The sequence below is a fragment of the Manacus candei genome, unplaced genomic scaffold, assembly GCF_025592945.1.
Source record: "Manacus candei isolate 608988 ecotype Guabito, Panama unplaced genomic scaffold, ASM2559294v1 h1tg000068l, whole genome shotgun sequence".
Classification (NCBI taxonomy): Eukaryota; Metazoa; Chordata; class Aves; order Passeriformes; family Pipridae; genus Manacus; species Manacus candei.
Window position 1 is genome coordinate 654,118 of NW_026138116.1, and position 20,662 is coordinate 674,779.

At 35.5% G+C, this 20,662-nt stretch overlaps 1 protein-coding gene across 7 annotated transcripts in view; it reads right to left on the reverse strand.

Moving 5' to 3' along the window:
- Positions 1 to 20,662, reverse strand: part of XRCC4 (X-ray repair cross complementing 4) — a 142,262-nt gene that overhangs the window by 107,295 nt on the left and 14,305 nt on the right. For all 7 annotated transcript variants that reach the window (XM_051806771.1, XM_051806775.1, XM_051806777.1 and 4 more), the window contains one exon: positions 18,262 to 18,449. In XM_051806771.1, coding sequence (XP_051662731.1) covers positions 18,262 to 18,449 — 188 coding nt within the window. The remainder of the gene's footprint in view (positions 1 to 18,261; positions 18,450 to 20,662) is intronic.

Here is a 20,662-nt window from a genome sequence, read left to right on the forward strand (position 1 = left end):
CATTTCCTGGTAATGGAAAACAAAAATAAACTCTTGAATGTAACACAATTTTAACAGCAATTATACAATATTTAAAAGACTACATAACTTTCAACATCTGTATCGGTCAATGCTTTGAAAAGCAGTACCATTACCTGTAAGTTCATACTTAGCCTGTAAAAATTTTAGCTTTTTCACTATTCTGGTTTGTCTCTTCTAAATTTGTGATCACAGTGGTATCTGGTCACACATTACCAATTGTTATTGTGTTTTGTTACATGCTGCTTCAACTATTAGGGTGTTAACTGGTAAGATGACTGAATAAATGTCAGAATATTACAAATGCATTTTGTCTGGCTGCTGAAATACTTCAGTCTCAGCATAATAGCACCTATCCCCAAACCTCTTCTTGTATATTCTGAGCTGCCAACTCTTCAGCAAACGAAAACACAAAATATCTCACACACACTCTGCCTTCACAGCAAAGGATAAATTTCAGTGCAATTGCAGTAAGTTTAATGATCTTGTGACAGTTTGAGAAACCATCATCTTTCAGCAGTTTCCTGGGCCTCACAAAGCATTCGAAAACTCAAATATTCTGCAAGTGTAGCCTTTGTTCTGCTTTTTTTGCCATGAACCACTTTCACTGTGAACTAAATAGTCACAAAAACTAGAAGTTTTTCTTTCACTTTTTCTTTCCACTAGTCCACTATTTTTCTTCTTTCCTTCACAAGTTAACTGCTTTTGCCACAAACTATTTCCCTACCACCATTTTTTCACCCACTTATCAGTACAGATGTGCATTTTCCTAAGTTGAAATTAGTTCTTTTAACTCAAAATACTTAAGAATTGTTGCCACTTCAGCGTTTTTTTTTTTTAAGAAAAATTAACTTAGAATTAGAATTTAATTAAAAATTGAATGTTGTTCTCAGCTTCTGTTAGCTCTTTTCTGGCACCTGCATTAAAAAAAGACAATACCTGAGAGCAATTTCATTTCAATCTGAAACTGAACAGTTTTTGCAGTTTACAGTTGACTGACAGATCAGTTATTTAGACCATTTAATTTCAACGGTATAGAAATCATGATTATTTACCTTAAAGTTATCTGAACAAGTATCTTGAGAGAGAAAGTAGCTCAAGATCCACACATCTTCAAATCTCCCTCCAAAAGCACAGAATTGGATTAGAGAATACTAGACACTACTGAAAAGGGATATTAAGAAAGCACAGCATCCATTTCTTCTTGCATTTGGCAATGCTAATGAGAACTCCTCCAAATTTTGCTCACATTCTCCTCACTTTAGACTCAAAAGTCCTCAACCTCCTTCTTCCTTCTTTGGGATTTGTCCTTTCTCATTTAAACATTGAAAATCTTCATAATTCAAAAAGAACCCTGAAGTAAGGAGTTAGTAATGGCATTGGAAGAACAAGATGTTTGTTGGTTTTCTCACATTAAACTTCAACATTAATGACCCATCCAAAAAAATCATAAGATGGACTCTTCATTATCCCAAAATCATAATACCAAGTTAAAATTAAAATCTGAGAATAAGTGTTAACCTTAATTAACTCTTATCTTTTTTTCTCCATATTATTTTCTATATTTTTGAGCTTTTAAAATGTGTATTTTTAAGGTTTTTCCCAAATGTTCACAATGGTGACTGTCAAAACTTAAGTGAAAGCTAAAACTCTTACTCAGATAGGCAACTGTGTTAGCTAGGCTCTAAATAAACTAATAATAATAACAAAAAGTCAGTAAAAATGTACCTGCTTCCCCTGCACATCTTGTCAATTATTGTTTAGGTTGGATGTCTCTCATACCAACCCTTCTTTTTCTTTAAGACACGACCTAAAGGGGTCTATATGGCACAGTAATAACAGAAACCCCACACAAAAAATCTGAACCATAATTAAAAATTACACTTTGATCAACAGACAAGGGAAGTAGATTACAACCGCAACGAAGCTAAGCTGCACAATTAACATTATTTTGTACATTTTCCTTCTTCTCTGTAGCATTTAATTTCATAACAATTTTCCACACCAAAAATCATATGCAACCCCAAAAAAGTTAACATTGTCCCCTTAGTCCTTAGAATGGCTTGAACCTATTTTTCATGTATAATAATCCAGTTAACAACATCAAAAATCCAGTCCTGTGTTTGTTAATTGACTATCCATCACAAAATGGTAGCAGTCAGCAGCTTTAATCCAATTTGTAAATAACATCAGTTAAAAAAATTCTAATTAGTTTTCCTTTAATGTTACTGCTCAGCTTTCATTAGTCTTTGCATTTAGTGGAGTTGAATGAAAAGTAAGAGCTACTAACAGCTTTCTTTTTAGTAGCAATCAGTTAATTAATGCCCTTTTAATGGGGCTTGCTCATATCACCACACTCTCCACCACCCAGTGAGGTGACTCAGGGTACCGGGCAGCACCAGTGAATCACTGGATTTTCAGTGAAACTTTTATGATGCAGCTGAGACTTTTTCCTCAGCTTTTTCTGCCACTCCCAGTGGGTCACTCCCCCCTGACAAGGCAGAAAGACTCTTCTCAGAAATTATCGCCAGCGAGGAAGATTGTGGAAGAAGTCTCAGACTATTTAAATTCTAATTATTCAGCAGGCATCTGTTATTTCATTCTACAGCACTCATCTTTCCATTTGCCCAGCTACTGAGATTGTTCTCCTTGCAAGGCTGAGTTATAAAACAATTGTTGACCTAAAATTTTGGGTATATTAAAAAAAAAAAACCAAACTCAAATTTTCAGCCTTAACCAGGATACTTGAAGTGAGCTCACAGGACGTGCATTTCTTTTATCCAGTGATATACAACCATCACTTGGATCTTTCTCCTTACAAAAACATATACTTTTTTCTTTCAAAGTTGATGTAAATACACAATACTTCCACTATTCATTCAGAACTAGCAACTGGTTCATACTGGATCTGTTATTTACAGCAGTCAGACTTCAGGAGCTACACCCCATTTCAGACCCACCAAGACTCAGAGCACAGTACTGTGTCTGTGGTTCTTCAGTCAAGCCAAGAAGGAAGTAAAATGTAAGTTTATATGAGCCTTAGTACCAAAGTTGAAAGAAACTTCTTTCAAGGAGAGATTGAAACTTCTGTTCAAAAAGACTGCTGACCTGCAGCAGAAATAGTTGGAGGACAAGGCCTTAAAGCAATTCCAATTCCCTAGAGATCAAATCCCTAGAGATCATTACAATTTAAAACAGTTGCTTTCTCCCAGATCAAAAGACTGTGCACCTTGTCCTGTCACACAAATCAGGAAACAAAAAGGAGTCTGGATAATGGGGGTCAAGATTACTTTATAATTAATCTGTGTCCCAGTGCTCCTAAATTACCTATATGCTTACAGTGAGGGCTTACAGAGGTTCCTCTATTAGAATCATGGAATATCTTGAGTGGGAAGGGACGCTCGAGGATCATCCAGTCCAGCTCCTGGCCCTGCACAGGACAGACCCAAAAATCCCACTGTGTCCACGAGAGCACTGAAGAAACATCAGCATCTGACCATATATCTACATTATATGGATGCCAGAGGTGTTGCTGTGAGTTTCCTTATAAATAATAAAGCTACTGTAGATATGACCCAAAGTCTTCCTCCTCATTACCCAGATCAGCAGGACCTTGATCCATCCAGGACAATGAATGGATATAGCCACGAAGAGAGGGATCAGTGCAGCATCTGAGCTATCTAAAGATTTGCCAGAAAACTTATAAACACCAAATAAATCCTTTTTGAAGATTAGCATGGAGCATTTCCAAAATAGTCTACATTAGACAGCTACAATTACTTCAACTCACTGAAGCAAATTCTAAAAGGCTCTTCAAAAAAACAAATGGGAATAAAAGCAGGGACAGAGCAGTGGTTTGGAGTTTGATGGCCAGCACCCAGAGCTGCACAGAAGTCCTTCATAACTCAGACTTGGTGAAAAGAGCAGTGCTTGCAAGCTTTTCCACTGCTATTGTCCAGTGGGTGAGTAACCAGCAGGAACCACCCTGTCCTCCCCACCTGCCAACTTAGGCTTCTCCTCAACTCCAAAAACCATGTCTAAGGTTCATATGCATAGACTGAAGACAAAGCTTAACTACTTTTGTTTGCTTGTTTATGCACTTGGAGGAGAAAAAAAAGTAAACTGAAACAAGACAACATTTTCTCTTAGGTTTCTAAGGTCATCATGCTCCGTTTTAATTTAGTTATGCAATCATCTTAAATATTCACACAATATTTCTTAGCTTTATTGGATAAAAAGCAGACTGAGAAATATCAGACATGTTATACAAATACTGCTACAAAGTAGCGATCACACTCTACAAAAGATAACTTTGTTAGATGAACTAACTGCTCGCATATTGTGAATTTTAGGGAGATTGCATTTTTTTCCCTTGTTTATTGTCTGGTTTCCAGAGCAATACATTGCCTGTTTGTTTTGAGCATTACATGGAAAGCACATTTGTTAGAGGCACTACTTTCTCAGCTTTATATTGTACATGCTCTGATGGTCTCAGGCCAAGGAGGACGCAGGACTTTGAACACACAAAACCCAAAAGGATCCAAAATGAAATTCAGCCAATCCCAGTTTTAGAGAACCAAAATGTCAAACTACAGCTGCTCTGTCTTAATGAAGAGATTGTACTGCACAGCTTAACCCAGTCCTTCTCCCCTTCTTCCCCCAGGGAGGCTGGTGACCTCATGTAAGTTTATCTCACTAATGTATGTATCTCACCAAGAAGTTTCCCGCTTTATGTCCTCCTTTTCTCACTTGCATCTCCAACTTGCACACAAACCACTTCAGGAAAAAAACAGCGTTTTACACAATTTTACAACTACACAAGTAACTCTATTCATTCACAGAACTGCCAACAAAAAGTTTATTGGGAGAAAATAATCATTTGCTTTTCCAAGTGCCAAAAAGCATGCAAAATTCACCAAGACAGAAAACATGTATATCCATTTAACATCCAATTTCTAAGTTTTGCTCTTTGCTCAAATCCCTCCAAGATGGAGAATTGCTTAGCAAAAACCAAGCCCAAATTCTCCTCAAACCCTTTCAGCAGGGCTCCTCTAAAGAAACTTTAACAGTTTTGAACAACTTTTTCTGCTGAGTTCTAGATTTGCTCACTTGTTTTGAAGAGATCACATCATTCAAGTTGCTTTCGCTATAAAATCAAGAAACTGCGCAATTTCCTCGCCATCCATGGAAGGCACTCACACACTGTTTGCTCTCTATGTCAAAGTGATACCACTTTTCTTCACCATGCAGGTGATGAGCCTTAAAACTGATCTATGAATCAAGAGCCATATAACTGCCCAGTACTTCTGAAAATCTTTGGTTTCTGACACAGCTTTCATTCCTTGATTTCATTCTGCCTTACCTAATCCACCAAAAAGAAGGGGGAATGAAAAACTCAGAGCTTGCATGACAGATTCTTGTAAGTTTCAAAGCATAAAGACAATGAATAATATAAAATATTTAAAATACTATCAGAATTCGCTGGTACTTTATTCTCTGAACACATTAAAACACAGCACTGACACCTCATGAACATACAATCTGCAGGGATGTCTTCAGATTTCATGAGCAAACCTACCTGGAGACTTTCTACCTACAGTAGACATGAAATATGTACCAGACTTATCTTAGTTGAACAACAGTACAAATGTAAGAATCACAGCCATTACTTATTTCACTGAGTCTTAAATCCTCAGACATTTCACGGGAAATAATTAAATCCACCTTTGATGTAAAATATGGAAAACTCTTGATATGCTGCCTGAAAAAAAATCTGCTACAATATTCTTCATCCATACATTTCATGAACAATCCTTTTTTCCCCCACTTTTAGGTCAGTCCAAGTGATCTGGACTTTCTTTTCTTTGAAAATGAGTAATCATAGGAATGTAAAGCTTGATCCTCTCCTAAGACATTCTGAGATGGAGGGTTTTTTTTTATGAAGAAAATTTACCAGCCAGAATTACATTCTCATTTTGTATTTTAGTATGTTTAGTAATATCCTTAGTATTTTAGCAGACTTGCCTTTTACTTTAATTCCAGACTGACATACAGCCCAGGTAGCTTCAGATTTCAACACGAAAAAGTGTGATTGGATACCCACTGCCTGCTGACAGAACAGTAGCACACTTTCAAGTCTTCCATAACTTCCCAAAGATTTAGCATTAAAATCAGACTTGAGCAAGCCAGGAATCAGTTCAGCCAATTCTTTTTTCGCTCTTGGACACCATTTATTGTAGGAGGATTATAATTTAAATGTGCTGTTTTATGTAATATCTTCCTTAGTAACTAATGGATTGTCTTTCTGATACAAATATTTTTGCTTTTCAGATTCAGAGGAGAAATACTAATGGAACATATTGGTCTGCTCTTAAGTGATGGCAACATTTTTTTCAGCGTTATTCAGTAACAGAAATACAATAAGCCTAACAAGAACATAAGCCTAGCAAGCCTAGCACAACTCACAGAAAACTTTTTTTTTAAAAAAAAGCATTTCTGCTCATAATTTTGAGTTGTGGGGTTTTTTCTTTATATTACTCTTAATTTGACTATTTTTTGTAAACACACTTTTCTTCTCTCTTGTCTTTTGTATTTTTACATTCTCCCTTAAGCAAGAAAAGTCTCATTTAAATGTGCTTTCTTAAGTAAGAAACAATGAGACATTTGATCCCTTAAATGTTTTAAATCTTGTTGATATAGATCTGTGTACTTGATTCAACCATCTGTATGGTCTTTACTACTTTTCTAAAAGCAAGGCAGGATATAAATTAAATTAATCAAACAAGGATCAATCACATTTTATATCTGCATATAGGAAACTCACCATAATCTACACATACAGAACACACAGCTAAAGAAAAAAAAAATCAAATATATTGGCTTTGTTCCAAAAAATAATCAAATTATTAATCTGCAGCATTATTAATTGAACCCCTTGCTTCTGTAATATTTTAACAGCTCACTTCATGGCAGCCATGTAAAAAAAGTTTCCTAATTTCTGGAGAGATGGGACAACAGATATAAGGTTAGCTCTAAACTCCAAAAACTCCCATGCAGCAGACAAGCCTGCCGCCAAAAGTCCACAGATGGATGCCATATGAGCAGCTGAAACTGCGATAGTGAAGGGAAGACATGGAAATTCCTAGCTTGTAATGTACTTGTGTAATTCCAAGGTGTAACATGCACCAAGTTGGTGTTTTAGCTGTTTTAATTTTCAGTTTGATCACTCTATAGCTATGCTGAGAAATAAACTTCAAGAAAGGAACTCAAAAAAGCAAGGTGACAGAAAATTAAAAAGTGAAAACAATGCAAAAGAGATGAACATTATAAATGGACCATGAGAGACAGAATCAGCTTTGAGATTTGTTTTTTTAACTCATTTTTTTTTGCTAACAGAAGCTAGTGCAAAAATGCAATTAAGTTTTTCTTTACAAATCAGGATACTAATTTCAATCACAGTGACTTTTTTTTTTTAAGGAAAGAAACTGGCTTTCCATTCTGTACAGACTGAAGTCCCCAAGCTGCAAGTTATACGTGAATTAAGTCCTTTTGTCTTTTGATAATCAAAACTATGTGCGCAGAGAGCCAAGAAACAGCTTCTCTCACACTGCTAAATTGCATATGACTAATCCAGGGGAGTGGGGTGGAAAAGGGGATGGAAATCTGCCTGGGCTGAGTCACTGTGAAGACACAGTAAAGAATGATTGCTGTATAAATCTCAACCTATTGAGACATAAATTGGATGACCTAGTAGCCAGTTTTTAAAGCTTAGCACAAATATGAGAACCAAGCCCTCCCTTGATATTTTGCACTTCTCCTTTCAACAAATGAGACTTCTGAGTTGCATTGAGACATAATTTTCAGCTGATGAGGACACCACATAGCTGAAACCACCAAAATTTAGAGGCTTTAAACTGAAAAACTGCTAATTCAGCTCCATCTAATTGTTTGTTTCAACAGGATCCAACTAACGGACTGAACAATAAATAGTGTTTTTGAAAACCAAACTCACATGTAATTGTGTTTGACACATAAGTTAAAAGTTCCAGGTTCTTTTTCTTGGCTATTTGTTCCACTGCTATCTTAACTACTGCACATCACTCTCTCTGTCTCTCTCTCACCAATGTAAACTTTCTCATTTAACACTTGGAATAAGTAAAACAATTAACAAAAAAAGACAGATTGAAATTTTTCAGACAGAATTGTGTTCACCCAGTTTCCCTGAAGAGGAGGGCAACAGGCACGTAGGCCAATTTTAAGTCACCACGTAGAGAAGACTAAGAAAAACTGATTTCAGGAAAAAAACAGCACTCTTACAGTGGAACTTTCAGCAAAAAGACACTTTATTTGTAGAGAAAAGTGTCCAAATGGAAATATCAAAACAGCACTATTATAAAACTATTTAATGTCTACTCCATTGCCTGCAACTGCTGACATCTCTACCATACCAATTACAATAGCGCATGAAGTAAAATAAAATAATACTGTCATAGGACACAAAATCCTCTGAAGCAATCCATTGAATGGTTTATCTACCAAGTGTTCTAAAATTAGTTTCCATGCCCATGGGAAAGACATGATGGAAATTCAAGATCTTGCCTATCTTCCATAGGTGTCAAGTTGATAACGAATGGAAAATTTAGGATCTGTGAGGCAGCTGTGGATCCGCAACCAATCAAAAGATAATCCTTGAAAACAAACATTGAGAGAAACCAGATCCTATCTCCTAAACAACCCTCCTCAGCCCACTTTTCTCACTCACTCACTCACTTTTCTCCACTGAGGAGAGCGGCTGGGACGTGTAACAGAATGATCTCCCAACTTAAAGGCCCAACTTCAGGGCAAACCAAGAGTTCACTCTGACCTCACTTGGGAAATTCTTAATTATTGCAAAAAAAACCCCACTACTGGTTCAAATTTGTCTTAGTTACAACTTCAGGTTTTATTGGTGCCTTGTTTTACAAAGTAAAAATGTATGTTCACTTCTCAAAACATATGTTCCTTCAAAAAAAGGCCACAAAAGCTGTTTAAGAGCTTAAATGTAACTTTTCAAAACTTAGTTACAACTTCTGCAAGTTTCTAGCTGTATTTCTGTAGAAACATCAGAGCATTTCAACTAATAATATCATTGTTGTGTTAATGCAAGAGGCAGGGTTTCTTTCTAAACTACCAACAGTCTGTAGCTTGGGTGTCAGCAACAGCCAATTTATGTTATCTGTCAGCAATAAGTTGGTTTACAGTACTACCCAAAAGCTCTAAGAACAAATACAATCTCCCTCTTGTGTTTCACAGTACTTTGAAAACAATAATTACCCAACATTCATTATGGATTCAAGCATCCATCACAGACTGCCACCACATAAATGTTACCTTTAGACCATAAATTCATTTTCCTGAATTCTAAGAAAGAGGGGAAAAAATACACTTTCCCACAATTTCCCCTACATTTCTCACTACATATCTCAATTCTTAAGAAAAAATAAATTAAAAAATCAGAATTTCAGAATATTTCTTCCTTAGTTGCTATTTTAGCCTTAGAGCAAAATACATATTTGCTTCTCAAAACCAATGCATGTTGCTACCATCCTGAATTAAGTCTACAGAGAGCTCAATGTAGCCTGCTAAATCTGAGTTTTCCATCATGTAACTAATAAGTTGTACCATTTACTCTCTCAAAGAGCGTCTACGATGCAGACCACTTTCTCTTGATGGTCATTTCCTCTTCAAACAATAAGGCACAGAGGTTTTATGTCACTCACCAAACTACTAAAACATTAACAGTTTTATGGAGAAACCCCTATGAATTTTTCAACAAGTAATTTTAAACAAATACATCTTTACTGTATGCAAATGTATTTCTTTCCAACATCATGATCCAGATTAAGCTTAAAGCTGCAGATGAAAGGAAAACACTCCTCAGTTGTGGAATCGATGTTAATTCTTAAAGCATCTGACCTAACATCTAGAGACTTTTTTTAATTTTTTTTTTTAATTAAACTAGCTGCCATTTGTTGAATGACATCATTTTCCATGCCCAAGTATACAAACGACACATTTTTGTAATTGTCACTTACACAACCTGACAAGTCATTCATACACCATGAAATACATGTGTTTCTTCATGTAAACAGAGAACTAAAAATTAACTGAACTCTCAAACTGACTGATAACTGATAAACATTTAAATGTGCCCACAGTTTCATAAAGTTCTGAGACGAATCAAAACCAAGTATGTCATCTGTGATAAATATAAACATTTCATTATATTCATTAATTAACATAGTTATTAAGATAGTATTAATTTTAATTAATAATGTTAAATAATAAACAAAATAAGAAAGAGAAAGCACATAACACAAGTGTCTTCTATTTACCTCTGAATTAGCTGTGCAATGACACAGAGAATCTCCAATTAAAAAATTACACTATAATGACACTTTAACATATGAAAGTTAATAGGTCGTGCAGGAGCAGTATTATAAACCCTGAGTACGTCTGGATTGATCCACCATTAGACAGCTGGATTTTGACCAGTCTAAAGCCTTAAAATTGCAATAAAAAAAAATCAGTTAAAAATCAGCTTCTAAAAAAAGTCTAAAAGGCAGATAAAGTTTTAAGAGGCAGAAAGGTCCAGGATGGTTGTCTCAACCGGCTCTAAGAACACTGGGATTAACCAGCACAGCTTTATCAAGCACTACGGAACTACCAGAAGAACTGAAAAGAGATATTTCCTCCCACACTGCTACTGACCTGCATAGGAAAAATCCCACAAGCAAACCCACAACAAAAGATCAACTTGTCAATATGTGTTGTTGAAGCAAAATGCCTTTAATTGGCATTAAAATTTACCAGAAAATTAACAGAAACACACTAATGGTCTTTGAGATCCCTTCCAACCCTAACCATTCTATTATCTATGATAAATGCAGAAAATAAGATTGTGACTGACTGTATATTCATGAACATATATCACAATACTTACTATATATGTATATATATACACATGTATCATGCATATCATACATATGTCATGAATATCATCTCTGAATGCACACATTTTCAGAATGCTATGTGTCACACTTCAGCTCCTGGCATTTACCAAGGGAGTTAACACCATCTCAAACATACCTGCATTCTCCACATGTTCTTTTAGTACCAGGTAAAAAAGTACCAGCAAAAAGTTAGTGGAGCTTTATACACAATGAAGAAATTGTTCAAAAAAAACAATATATGCTTTTGTAATATGAATAAAGGAGTACAACAGATGTGAAATGGATTTGTGGATGTTTCTGTTTAGACAGACCTGGAAAAATGGAGTTTCCTAACAAATAAAAGATAGCAGGCAATTCCTATAGGCTTACAATTCTCCATGACGACTCTTGATTTGTTATTATTACCATGAAGCTCTTTAAACAACTCAGACTCTGAATAATACACACAGAAGTAAGAGAGATTATGGATAAAGGTACTAGTTCCAGAGATGTGGTACTCTCTGGAAGCTTGTTACCATGAGCACGACATGATACAGTTAGGAAAAATATATGTGTAATTCTAATTTTGTCATCCTACTGATTATATATACTGCTTTTCCCAGCCTTTCCATAATAGTGGCCTTGATTAAAGACCATTGTTCAGGAAGGGGAGCACATGGATTTGCAGATGGCATAAACATGCTGCAGTGACTAAACGATATTTGATGAACACATGCAGCTCTGGCATCAGACCAGAAAGAAACCACTGCATTCATGTTCTGTAAGTACTGTCTGACAAACTTGAGATAAACCACATAGCTTGGCTAGGATGAGCAAAACCTAGGAATACAACAACTGCTAGCCACAAGTCTTAAAACAAGCTAGTAATAAAAGTATTAAAAAAAAAAGATGTTATAGTGTCAGTTTTTGACATTAGCTTGTCCAACAGAAGTTAAACCCAAAAAGAGTCAAGTATCCGCCACCTTTGCCCTTGCATTTACATTTCTGGGTGGAATAGTACCCAGTTTTTATCAGACTCCAGAGATCCACAGCTCTGATGGAAAAAAATACAATGTCAAGAAAGTAAGAGTAGTATCTGTGACAATTATTTGCCACAAATCAAGATTCTTAGTGACTGTGAATGCTCTCAGTCCTACCCTGTGATAAATATCATGTAACTTAAAATCCTGGCACTTTAGCCACAGAGGAAATAGTTGCTTTAGAAGAATTGGCATATGCTTACATATTTGAGTTATATTAATAACATACAGGTATTACTCACACACTGAGAAGAAAATGTGCTAGTGTGAACAGAACAAATAGCTGAACCTCAAAGCCTTAAAAAAAAACAAACACAAAAAAACCCCACAAAAAAACCTTAGATTTGTCAGAGAAAAATGCACCCAGAAAAACAAGGATTTGGGTTCCAAAACCCCAAAAAACCCAAACTAGTACCAGTTACATTTTGTATCCAACAAAAGAATTACCGCTAAATTTTTAATGAAATATCAGACATTACTTACAGCAGTGTCTGAGAGAAATAAAAAGATTAAAAAAAAAAAAAAACATCTTCTATGTAAGAGCTTTTCCATGGAATGATACTATCCAGAAACTTACTCTTGTACACTGTTTCTATCTCTCTGGGAAACATATTTCTGCAGGAGAACCATATTCATGATTTAGATGAAGAGAATCTTCCTGCCAAAAGATTTTTCCAGTGATATTAATAAATTTTAGAACAACTCTAAATGAATATCTGAATCACTAAAAAATTTCAAATATATGTGCAATACAGCTTCAAATTTTTAATCTCATATTGAAGACCCTTAGGCTTTGTCCTCGTGATAGTTCACTGAATCCATTTACAAAGGTTTAAACATATGCATTCAATATTTTAGACTGCAAAAGGTTCTATTTTAGTGAATGTAAAAGTTAACAAAACACTACTATCCTAAGTTTGAGAGTTTTCCTGTACCTTTTCAGGTAGACCTCCATGCTTCCTCTGCAGCTGTAAAGGAGTTCCTGAAAAGAAACACTGGTGGGATTCTTGTTGCTCTTCAGGTTCTGACTGATGTTCACCCTTACAGAAAATACAGGAGTAGAGTCTTGTAGTGAACTTTTAAAGTCCACACACAGTAATCTCTTTTCCAGAGCATCTACTGTCCTCTGTGATCTTTGTTTGGGAGACTAAGGCTTGTAAATACACCATGATTTAAAGATTTTCCTCATAAAAGGAAAGCATTAGCACTCAGTTGTACAAGTGTAAGTCTTGATTTGGAATGCACAGCAGGTGTGCCAAGAAGGGAAAATCTGAAGGAACCAAAAGGAAAGGAGGGGAAACAACACAATAACACCAGGAGGGAGAAAGGACAACTGACAATTTTTCCTGTACTATCAAAATCTGTTATTTTATGAACACTTTATGGTTACTTTTAATATATTTAGACTGTCATTGCACTTGTGAAATTAGAAATTACTCTTTATAAAGTCATTTATATTAGGCTTTAAAACAACTAAATTATCATTTTTGTTCAACTGGATAGTTCCAGTGAAATACACAAATCTCAATAGGAAGAGAGAAACTGAAGTATTTATTCATTGCAGTGTTTGATTCTTCCTTTTTTCAACAATCCCTCAGTTTTGAATGCATTTATTTTAAATTTATTTCTCCAAACCACTGCCTATTAGAAGCAGCAATCAAATACCTGGACCATCAAATAGCTAAGCAAGGGAAATTAATTACTTAATTCACCAGGATTTTTGTCAAATTTGCATACATACTAATATGGGGGGGAGAATACAAATTTTTTCAGAAAAGTTTTTTCTTACTACAGAAGCATTTCAAGTGTAGCTGCAAGATCCAAGTGTGCACATGAGGCAAGATGGGAAAAATCATGTAACACTTAGAAGTCTGAGATTATGAAAAAGATAACACTTACTGTTTTTATTATATAATGCTCATTTGTAAAAAGTTACTTCTAAACTGGGCTTTGAAGAAACTTAACCAACTGTCCATTCTCAAATCCTGAGGTACATAGGTATAAGTGATATGGAAGAATCATTACTTTTACACTGACCTAAAGATTAATCATTTCATCTTTCTGTCTTCTCAGCTGAGCAGTTGGTCCAATTGCCTGGGAAACAACCTGAACTCTCAGTGAACTTTGTTAACCAAACAACATATCCTCAGAGGTCTGGAGCAAAGAAACTCTCCAAATCTTGAACCAAGACAGTTTGGACAGTGTAAAAGTGCCCTACCCATTCTACTCCTCTTATTCAGAACACTGCAAGAAGTTTTGGTTAGAAGGAGCTTTTTCAGCTATTTTTAAACTTGTAATAAACTCACAGTGAACTCACAGGACCGACCAAGGGAAAAGCAGCCACAGGAAACAGGAGAGACAAATAACAGCATCTCTTCCATCATCCTAATTAGCAACAGTACTGCATCTAAGGTGGAATTTGTTAAGCGCTTATCCTCCCTGTTTTCAAACTTCAGGGAAAGGCAAGGGGAAAAAGCCCCAGAGCCTGTCACATCACCGTAAAAAAAAAGACACTGCCAGCACTCAAATAATTGTTTATCAAAGGCTATTTAGTCTATTTAATTGGCAGCCTTCAGGAAAAAAAAAAAAGCTTGCCAGATTTACATTATTTATTATATGCGGAGTGACTCGCTAAAGTACTTGGAAAGGTTTACTTCCAAGTGGTCACCTACTTAGATCAAGCGTTAAATCACTGACTCTGTGGTGGTGTTTGTTTAGGTGGCAGCAGTTGAGCTGGACCAGCCTCAATGGCCCCTCGCTGAGGCCTCTGTGTGTGTGGCCCTTTCTCACCGCAGCTGTCTCGACACACAATTCCCACTGTATATACCGAGACCATTGTTATTTTAATGTCACTCCTACAGCCGACACTGTGCCCTCACCACCCCATAAACAGCTCCTGAGGGTACAGCGCCCAAGGCTCCGCAGTAAAGCCACCTGTCAGGAGGAAGATAAATCATGAAACAGTCCCAATGTTCACAAAACACACCCCAATTTCCACAAAACACGTCCGAATGTCCACAAAACACCCCCCCATTTTTAAAGGCATAACATTTTAGGCACAGCTGCATCAGCCTGAGGCACAGCTAGAACCAGTATTTATAAAACTCAAGACATCATTTTATCTTTGCCTGACCACCGTTTCAAAAAGATAAGTAAGAAAGCACTAAAGTCCTTATGGACTTCCCTTAAATTAGATTATTATTCTTATTCTGTTGCTTTTAACACTACATGAAACCGTGACACTACAAAATAAACACATTTCAGAGGATCTCACCTAAATCAGATTTCTGACTTGTGAGTTTTCCATCTATTTTAAAACGAAACCCATCAGCACTCATTCACTACATAAACCATCCATACACACAATTATTAAATATCAATCATTATAAAAATTATTTGGAGAGACAGGTTTGGTTTCATTCAGTCGAAATACTGCAGGAGGTAAAAGCATTTATTTTTAAATATCTAATTTTGGTGGGAGACATCAGTTCAGGGAAGGAACCTACTTGCTCATCAACTAAACAACAGATGAATCAGGCACCTTACTAAGTCATCAAATGTACTATAGTGCCAATGCAGGATAATTAGAATGCATTTTCCATTCCTCTGTCCAGTCCCTTTTTAAGGGATACAATGGGGCTTCCACCATTTCCTCTGGAAAACACTTGGTCAGTAAAAAAAATTTCCACATCAAAAAATATTCCCCAGTAATATACTTATGTTTTCCTTTGCTTAACATCATTCCATTGTTTTTATTTGCACTCTCATAGACCACCCAATGCAGTTTTGGCACATAATTAAATTTTAGGTAAGCAGAGCTTTAGCAACCTTTTCCAAAGGAGGTAAAAATTATTTCAAATATCACAGTTTGGTACAGCCATGAAAACAAAAAGTCAGTAGCTAGCACCTTTTATCATCATCCACGGACTACTACCAGTCATTAATCCAAAACTATTGATATTCTCTACCAGAAGACTGGAAAATGAAGATGTAACTGCATGACAAAAATAAAAAAAAAAATGAAAATAGAGTTATTCAGATTTATGCATCCTCTAAAACCCTGAACTTACATGCATATCTATAAATTATATAAAGAATACACATAAGAGTATTTCAAAAATCAGTAATCACCAAGCTCAAAGTTATGCTCAAGAAAATCAAGTGACACTGGTGGCACAACTAACTTTCAGCCAACGAAGATTAAATTACTCATCTGTAATTATACAAATACTACTTTTTAAGGCCGAAAAATTTTTAACACTCACTTCTGATGCACTACCAAATGACAAAATAATTTGTCATTTTTTATAACAAATTATATCTGTTTACTTAGTACTTATTCTGTACACGAAGAATTGCTGATGAAAAATTTCAAAATAATAGATAACTACATGAACTGAACTTGTCACTGGTTGCCGCATGAGAGGAGCCCCGAAGAGGAGATACAAGGACTCCCTGAAACAACATCTCAGCCTTGGCCATATTGATCAACATAACTGGTCTACTCTGGCCTCCAATCGTGAGGCCTGGAGACACACCATCTATAACGCTGCTGTCTCCTTCGAGAACACACGCAGGATCACTCTCGAGGAGAAAAGGCAACGCAGAAAGAACCGTGTCTTGCAGAATACACCACCTAAGGAGTCTTTCTGCTGTGCCTTTTGCAATCGGATATGTCTGTCACGTATTGGCCTCATAAGCCACCAGCGTGCCTGTAACAAATGTGGATAGAGCCTTCCCAAATCTTCGTTCGCGAAGCCCAGCCATGATGATGACACGAATTGATAAGCATTTTATAGCTCAAAGTGTAACAATACATTTCAGAATTTCTGGGATTTTTAACTAAAAAGCATTACCTCAATTATTAAATACCAAGCAGAACATTCAGCATGCAAACACGACCAACCATGCATGTTTTTCTGTTATCTCTCCTGTTGTTTTATATCAAATGACAAAAATAATTTATAATTATAATTAAATTAAAATTCATTTTAAATAAATAATAAAATTTTAATAATAAATTAATTCTTAATGATCTTAAAGAATATTAATATCCTATTTTTTCCTGATAGTTTGATAGAATTTTCTCACCCTTGCCCTGCAACGTATTATAATTTGTTTATAATATATGAAAAGAGAAGGAGAAAATATTCATAATGACTAAATAAAAGATGTAAAGACAAAATAAGTACTGACAGGAGATAAACACTGAATTGAAGTCCTGTTTAAGTTGCAGAGCAGTTTGTCTACACTTCCTCTGAGGTAAATGTACATTTAGGTGAATGTCAGCCCTCTGGATGTACAGAGCCCAGGAAGATTAATTTCCTAATGTGATGTTGAAAGAGACAGATCACAAATACTTTCATAGATAATTTGCAAAACATTTGAAAACATATTCTATTACTCACGTGAAAGCTATTTCTATTCTTTAATTCTATTACTTAATTTTATATAATTGCTTTGGCAATTTTATTTGTAGGTATTACTTTAGTACATGAGTTAAAACTTTCACCCAAGAACTGACATCTTTTCTAGAAACACTCTCTTGACACCCAAACCTAAAAGCATACATAACAATCAGGGCTCTTTGCATTTTCAGTTTCTTTGGCCAGATTATTTCCTAAATTGACATAAAGATGTTTTCATACGATTTAATTTCTCATAAGCCTTCATTCATGGAAATGTGTATTATTTGAGCCCAGATACACGAACATACTTTGGCTTATTAAAATATAGAATGTATTTAATCTGTCTTCTATTTAGAATAGATTATGTGTGACACAGACAAGAAAACTAGGATTCTTAAACTTACTGCTTTCATTTTCTAAGTACAATTTGGCCCTAAACTTGCAATACTGACCTAGATTCTGCGAACAGCACTCACAAACAACTCACAAGAAGCATCAAAAAGTGGTTTAGAGTCAATATGGCCTTGGGTAAATACACAGAAATACTGATAACACAGACTGGAAGATTTGTATCACTTAACCTTTGGCATCTCAACAGTCAAACTGGGCTGAAATTTCCTATATTGCACAAGGAAAAAGGCATCTAATAAAATATAATAAAGAAAAGAGGACAAACTAGTAGGATTATCTTAAATTAGCTTCTTCCTCAGAAAAGTTTTAACAACAAACCACAACCTGAAATAACCAAAAAGTGTCTACAGATACAGATTATAAGGAGATCCTTCTCACAGTTTGACAGGAAAATTTAAACTTTTAATTACTTACAGAGCCATCTTTCAGACTTCTTTCATAGGAGAACTGACACACCACATTTTCTTGATCTCTTGAAATCAGATAGTTGTATTTGCCAGCTGACTCTTCTCTAGTCACCAATGCTTTCTTCAGCTCTTCCACATACTTTTCCTTGTTCATTTCCATATCAGCAGCCTCCCTGGAAATTTCTGCTTCAGACACTATCAGAAAGAAACATGTGAGGAATAAATACGCACATGTGTGTGAACATGCATATATCATATATATTATTATCCATATCACAATATACATATATTTTATATATACTTATATGGACATACAGACACACACTGACTAGATCATCTTTAAGGTCCTTTCCAACCCAAGCCATTCTATGATTCTCTGAAATATTAGGAAACTATTCTTTCCTTGGCATACATCAGTGTGCCAGTGTGCCATTTCCACTAATGGAAATGTAGCAGGAATACTGTGTTTTTCATAGGTATTAAGTTCTGTCCCTTTTTTTTCCTGTCTGAAAATGGTTTATTGCTATTTGTCCTCAATTTTACTTGCCTAAAGTCACTCTGAAAAACATTAATCTTTCACCAAAGATAGACAGATATAAGCAAATTAAAGAGAGGATCTGTATATTGTAATTCAGGCTTTGATGTGCAGCCTACCAATACAGTATTTTAGATTGTTTACTTGATTAACAGAACTCTTTCCTTTTCCTCCCAACAATCTTCTGTGGAAGACTGCTCTGGATTGTCATTTACTCCTGCTTGCTCTTATTTTAACCATGAAATAAATGTTGTCAGAAAGGCTTAAGACTTCAACAAGACTTCTAGCATTTGCCCAGCATTTAAGAGAGTAAAAGACATTACTTCATGAAAGCCTTAAAACAAAAGAAAAAAACCCCACACAAACCAAAACAAAAAAGCAAACAAAACCACCAAAAACCAACCCAAAACCCAACAAAATACATCCTTCACAGAACTGCAAGTATCCCACTCAAAAGCCCTATTAATAGTTGAATGTCTTCTCTATATAAATGCCTTTAAAAATAGTTTCATACTGAGACATAGAGTCTGTACATGTATTGAAATCACACTGACAGAAATAGAACAGCATTTCAACCAAACATGAGCCTCTTCATATTGCCTCATTTTTCTCCAGTCTTCTCAACACAGTAGCTAAACTTGTATTGTCAAGTAGTGTGAATCAAATCAATCCATCATAAAAACACAACAAAGAGGCAAATGCATAATTATTTGCTATAAATAGTTATAGCCTCACACATTTCAGGATTTCTGGATTTGTTGTGCACCTGCAGGAATTTTAGCTTATTTTCACCAGTTTGTGATGATCTTAGAGGACCCAGCATTGAAACCCTTGCCAAAGACAAAATAAATAACATCCCCTGCCTTCACCTCATGCAACAAGTTGTTAATTTCAGAAGAGGTTACTGGATGGGTCAGGCATAATTGCACCTTTATAAATCCACACTGACTCCTCACTATCTTGTTCTTAGTATTTTTCAAAATGGTTTCAAGACTTTTCCTCCAACATCCTCTGGCTGACCAGACTCCAGTTGATTAAATCAATCCCCTTACCCTCCACAAAGATGGGAGAAATATTTCTTCCGGGAGAAATATTTCTTCCAGCCCTTAAAAATATCTCCTTAGAACCATTACTCTGCAATAGAAACAAACTGCTTTAGAGTTATAAGTGAAAAGAAAACAGGAAAAGAAAAAAAAAGAAAGAAAGAATGGAAATACGCTCAATAAACACAAGTCAGTCAGCTTTTGTCACACTTAAGATGTGCAATGGCAGGCCTCTGGCAGTCTGAAGTCTGTCACAAAGTCTTCCATATTATTCTTAAGAGAAAATGCTTAAAAATCAGTATTTTCTGCTCCTCTCTTCTTTTAAGGTACAAGAAGAAACCCGTCAAACTCATACAAGCCTAACATAAAGTAAAAGGACAAGGTAGGATACACAGCATTTTACCAAATCTGCAACGACACAAACATTCAGCAGATATCAGAAAATGCAGAAATGTTATTATACGTCACATCCTATTACATAATATCCTATATAGGATATAGCAGTGCTGCGGAACATGCATTAGAATAAATGACAAATAAAATATTTTTAAAACTTATTTGAAGCATAAAATAAATGTTGTCAGAAAGGCTTAAGACTTCAACAATTGCCAGTTGTATCTTGATTTTTTTCAAAACTGAAAGCAGCACTTCTATTTTTCATATGTAGAATGATACAGTGGAACTACTGTCAGGAAAAAAGCTAAACCCACAAGCCAAGGAACAATTTCAGCTACACTCATCTTGCAGAGTTAACAATCTACATATAGAAAGAACCAAAACATTTTTATGAGGCAAAGAGGGGCAGAAAAAAGTAAGTTTGAAATACTGCA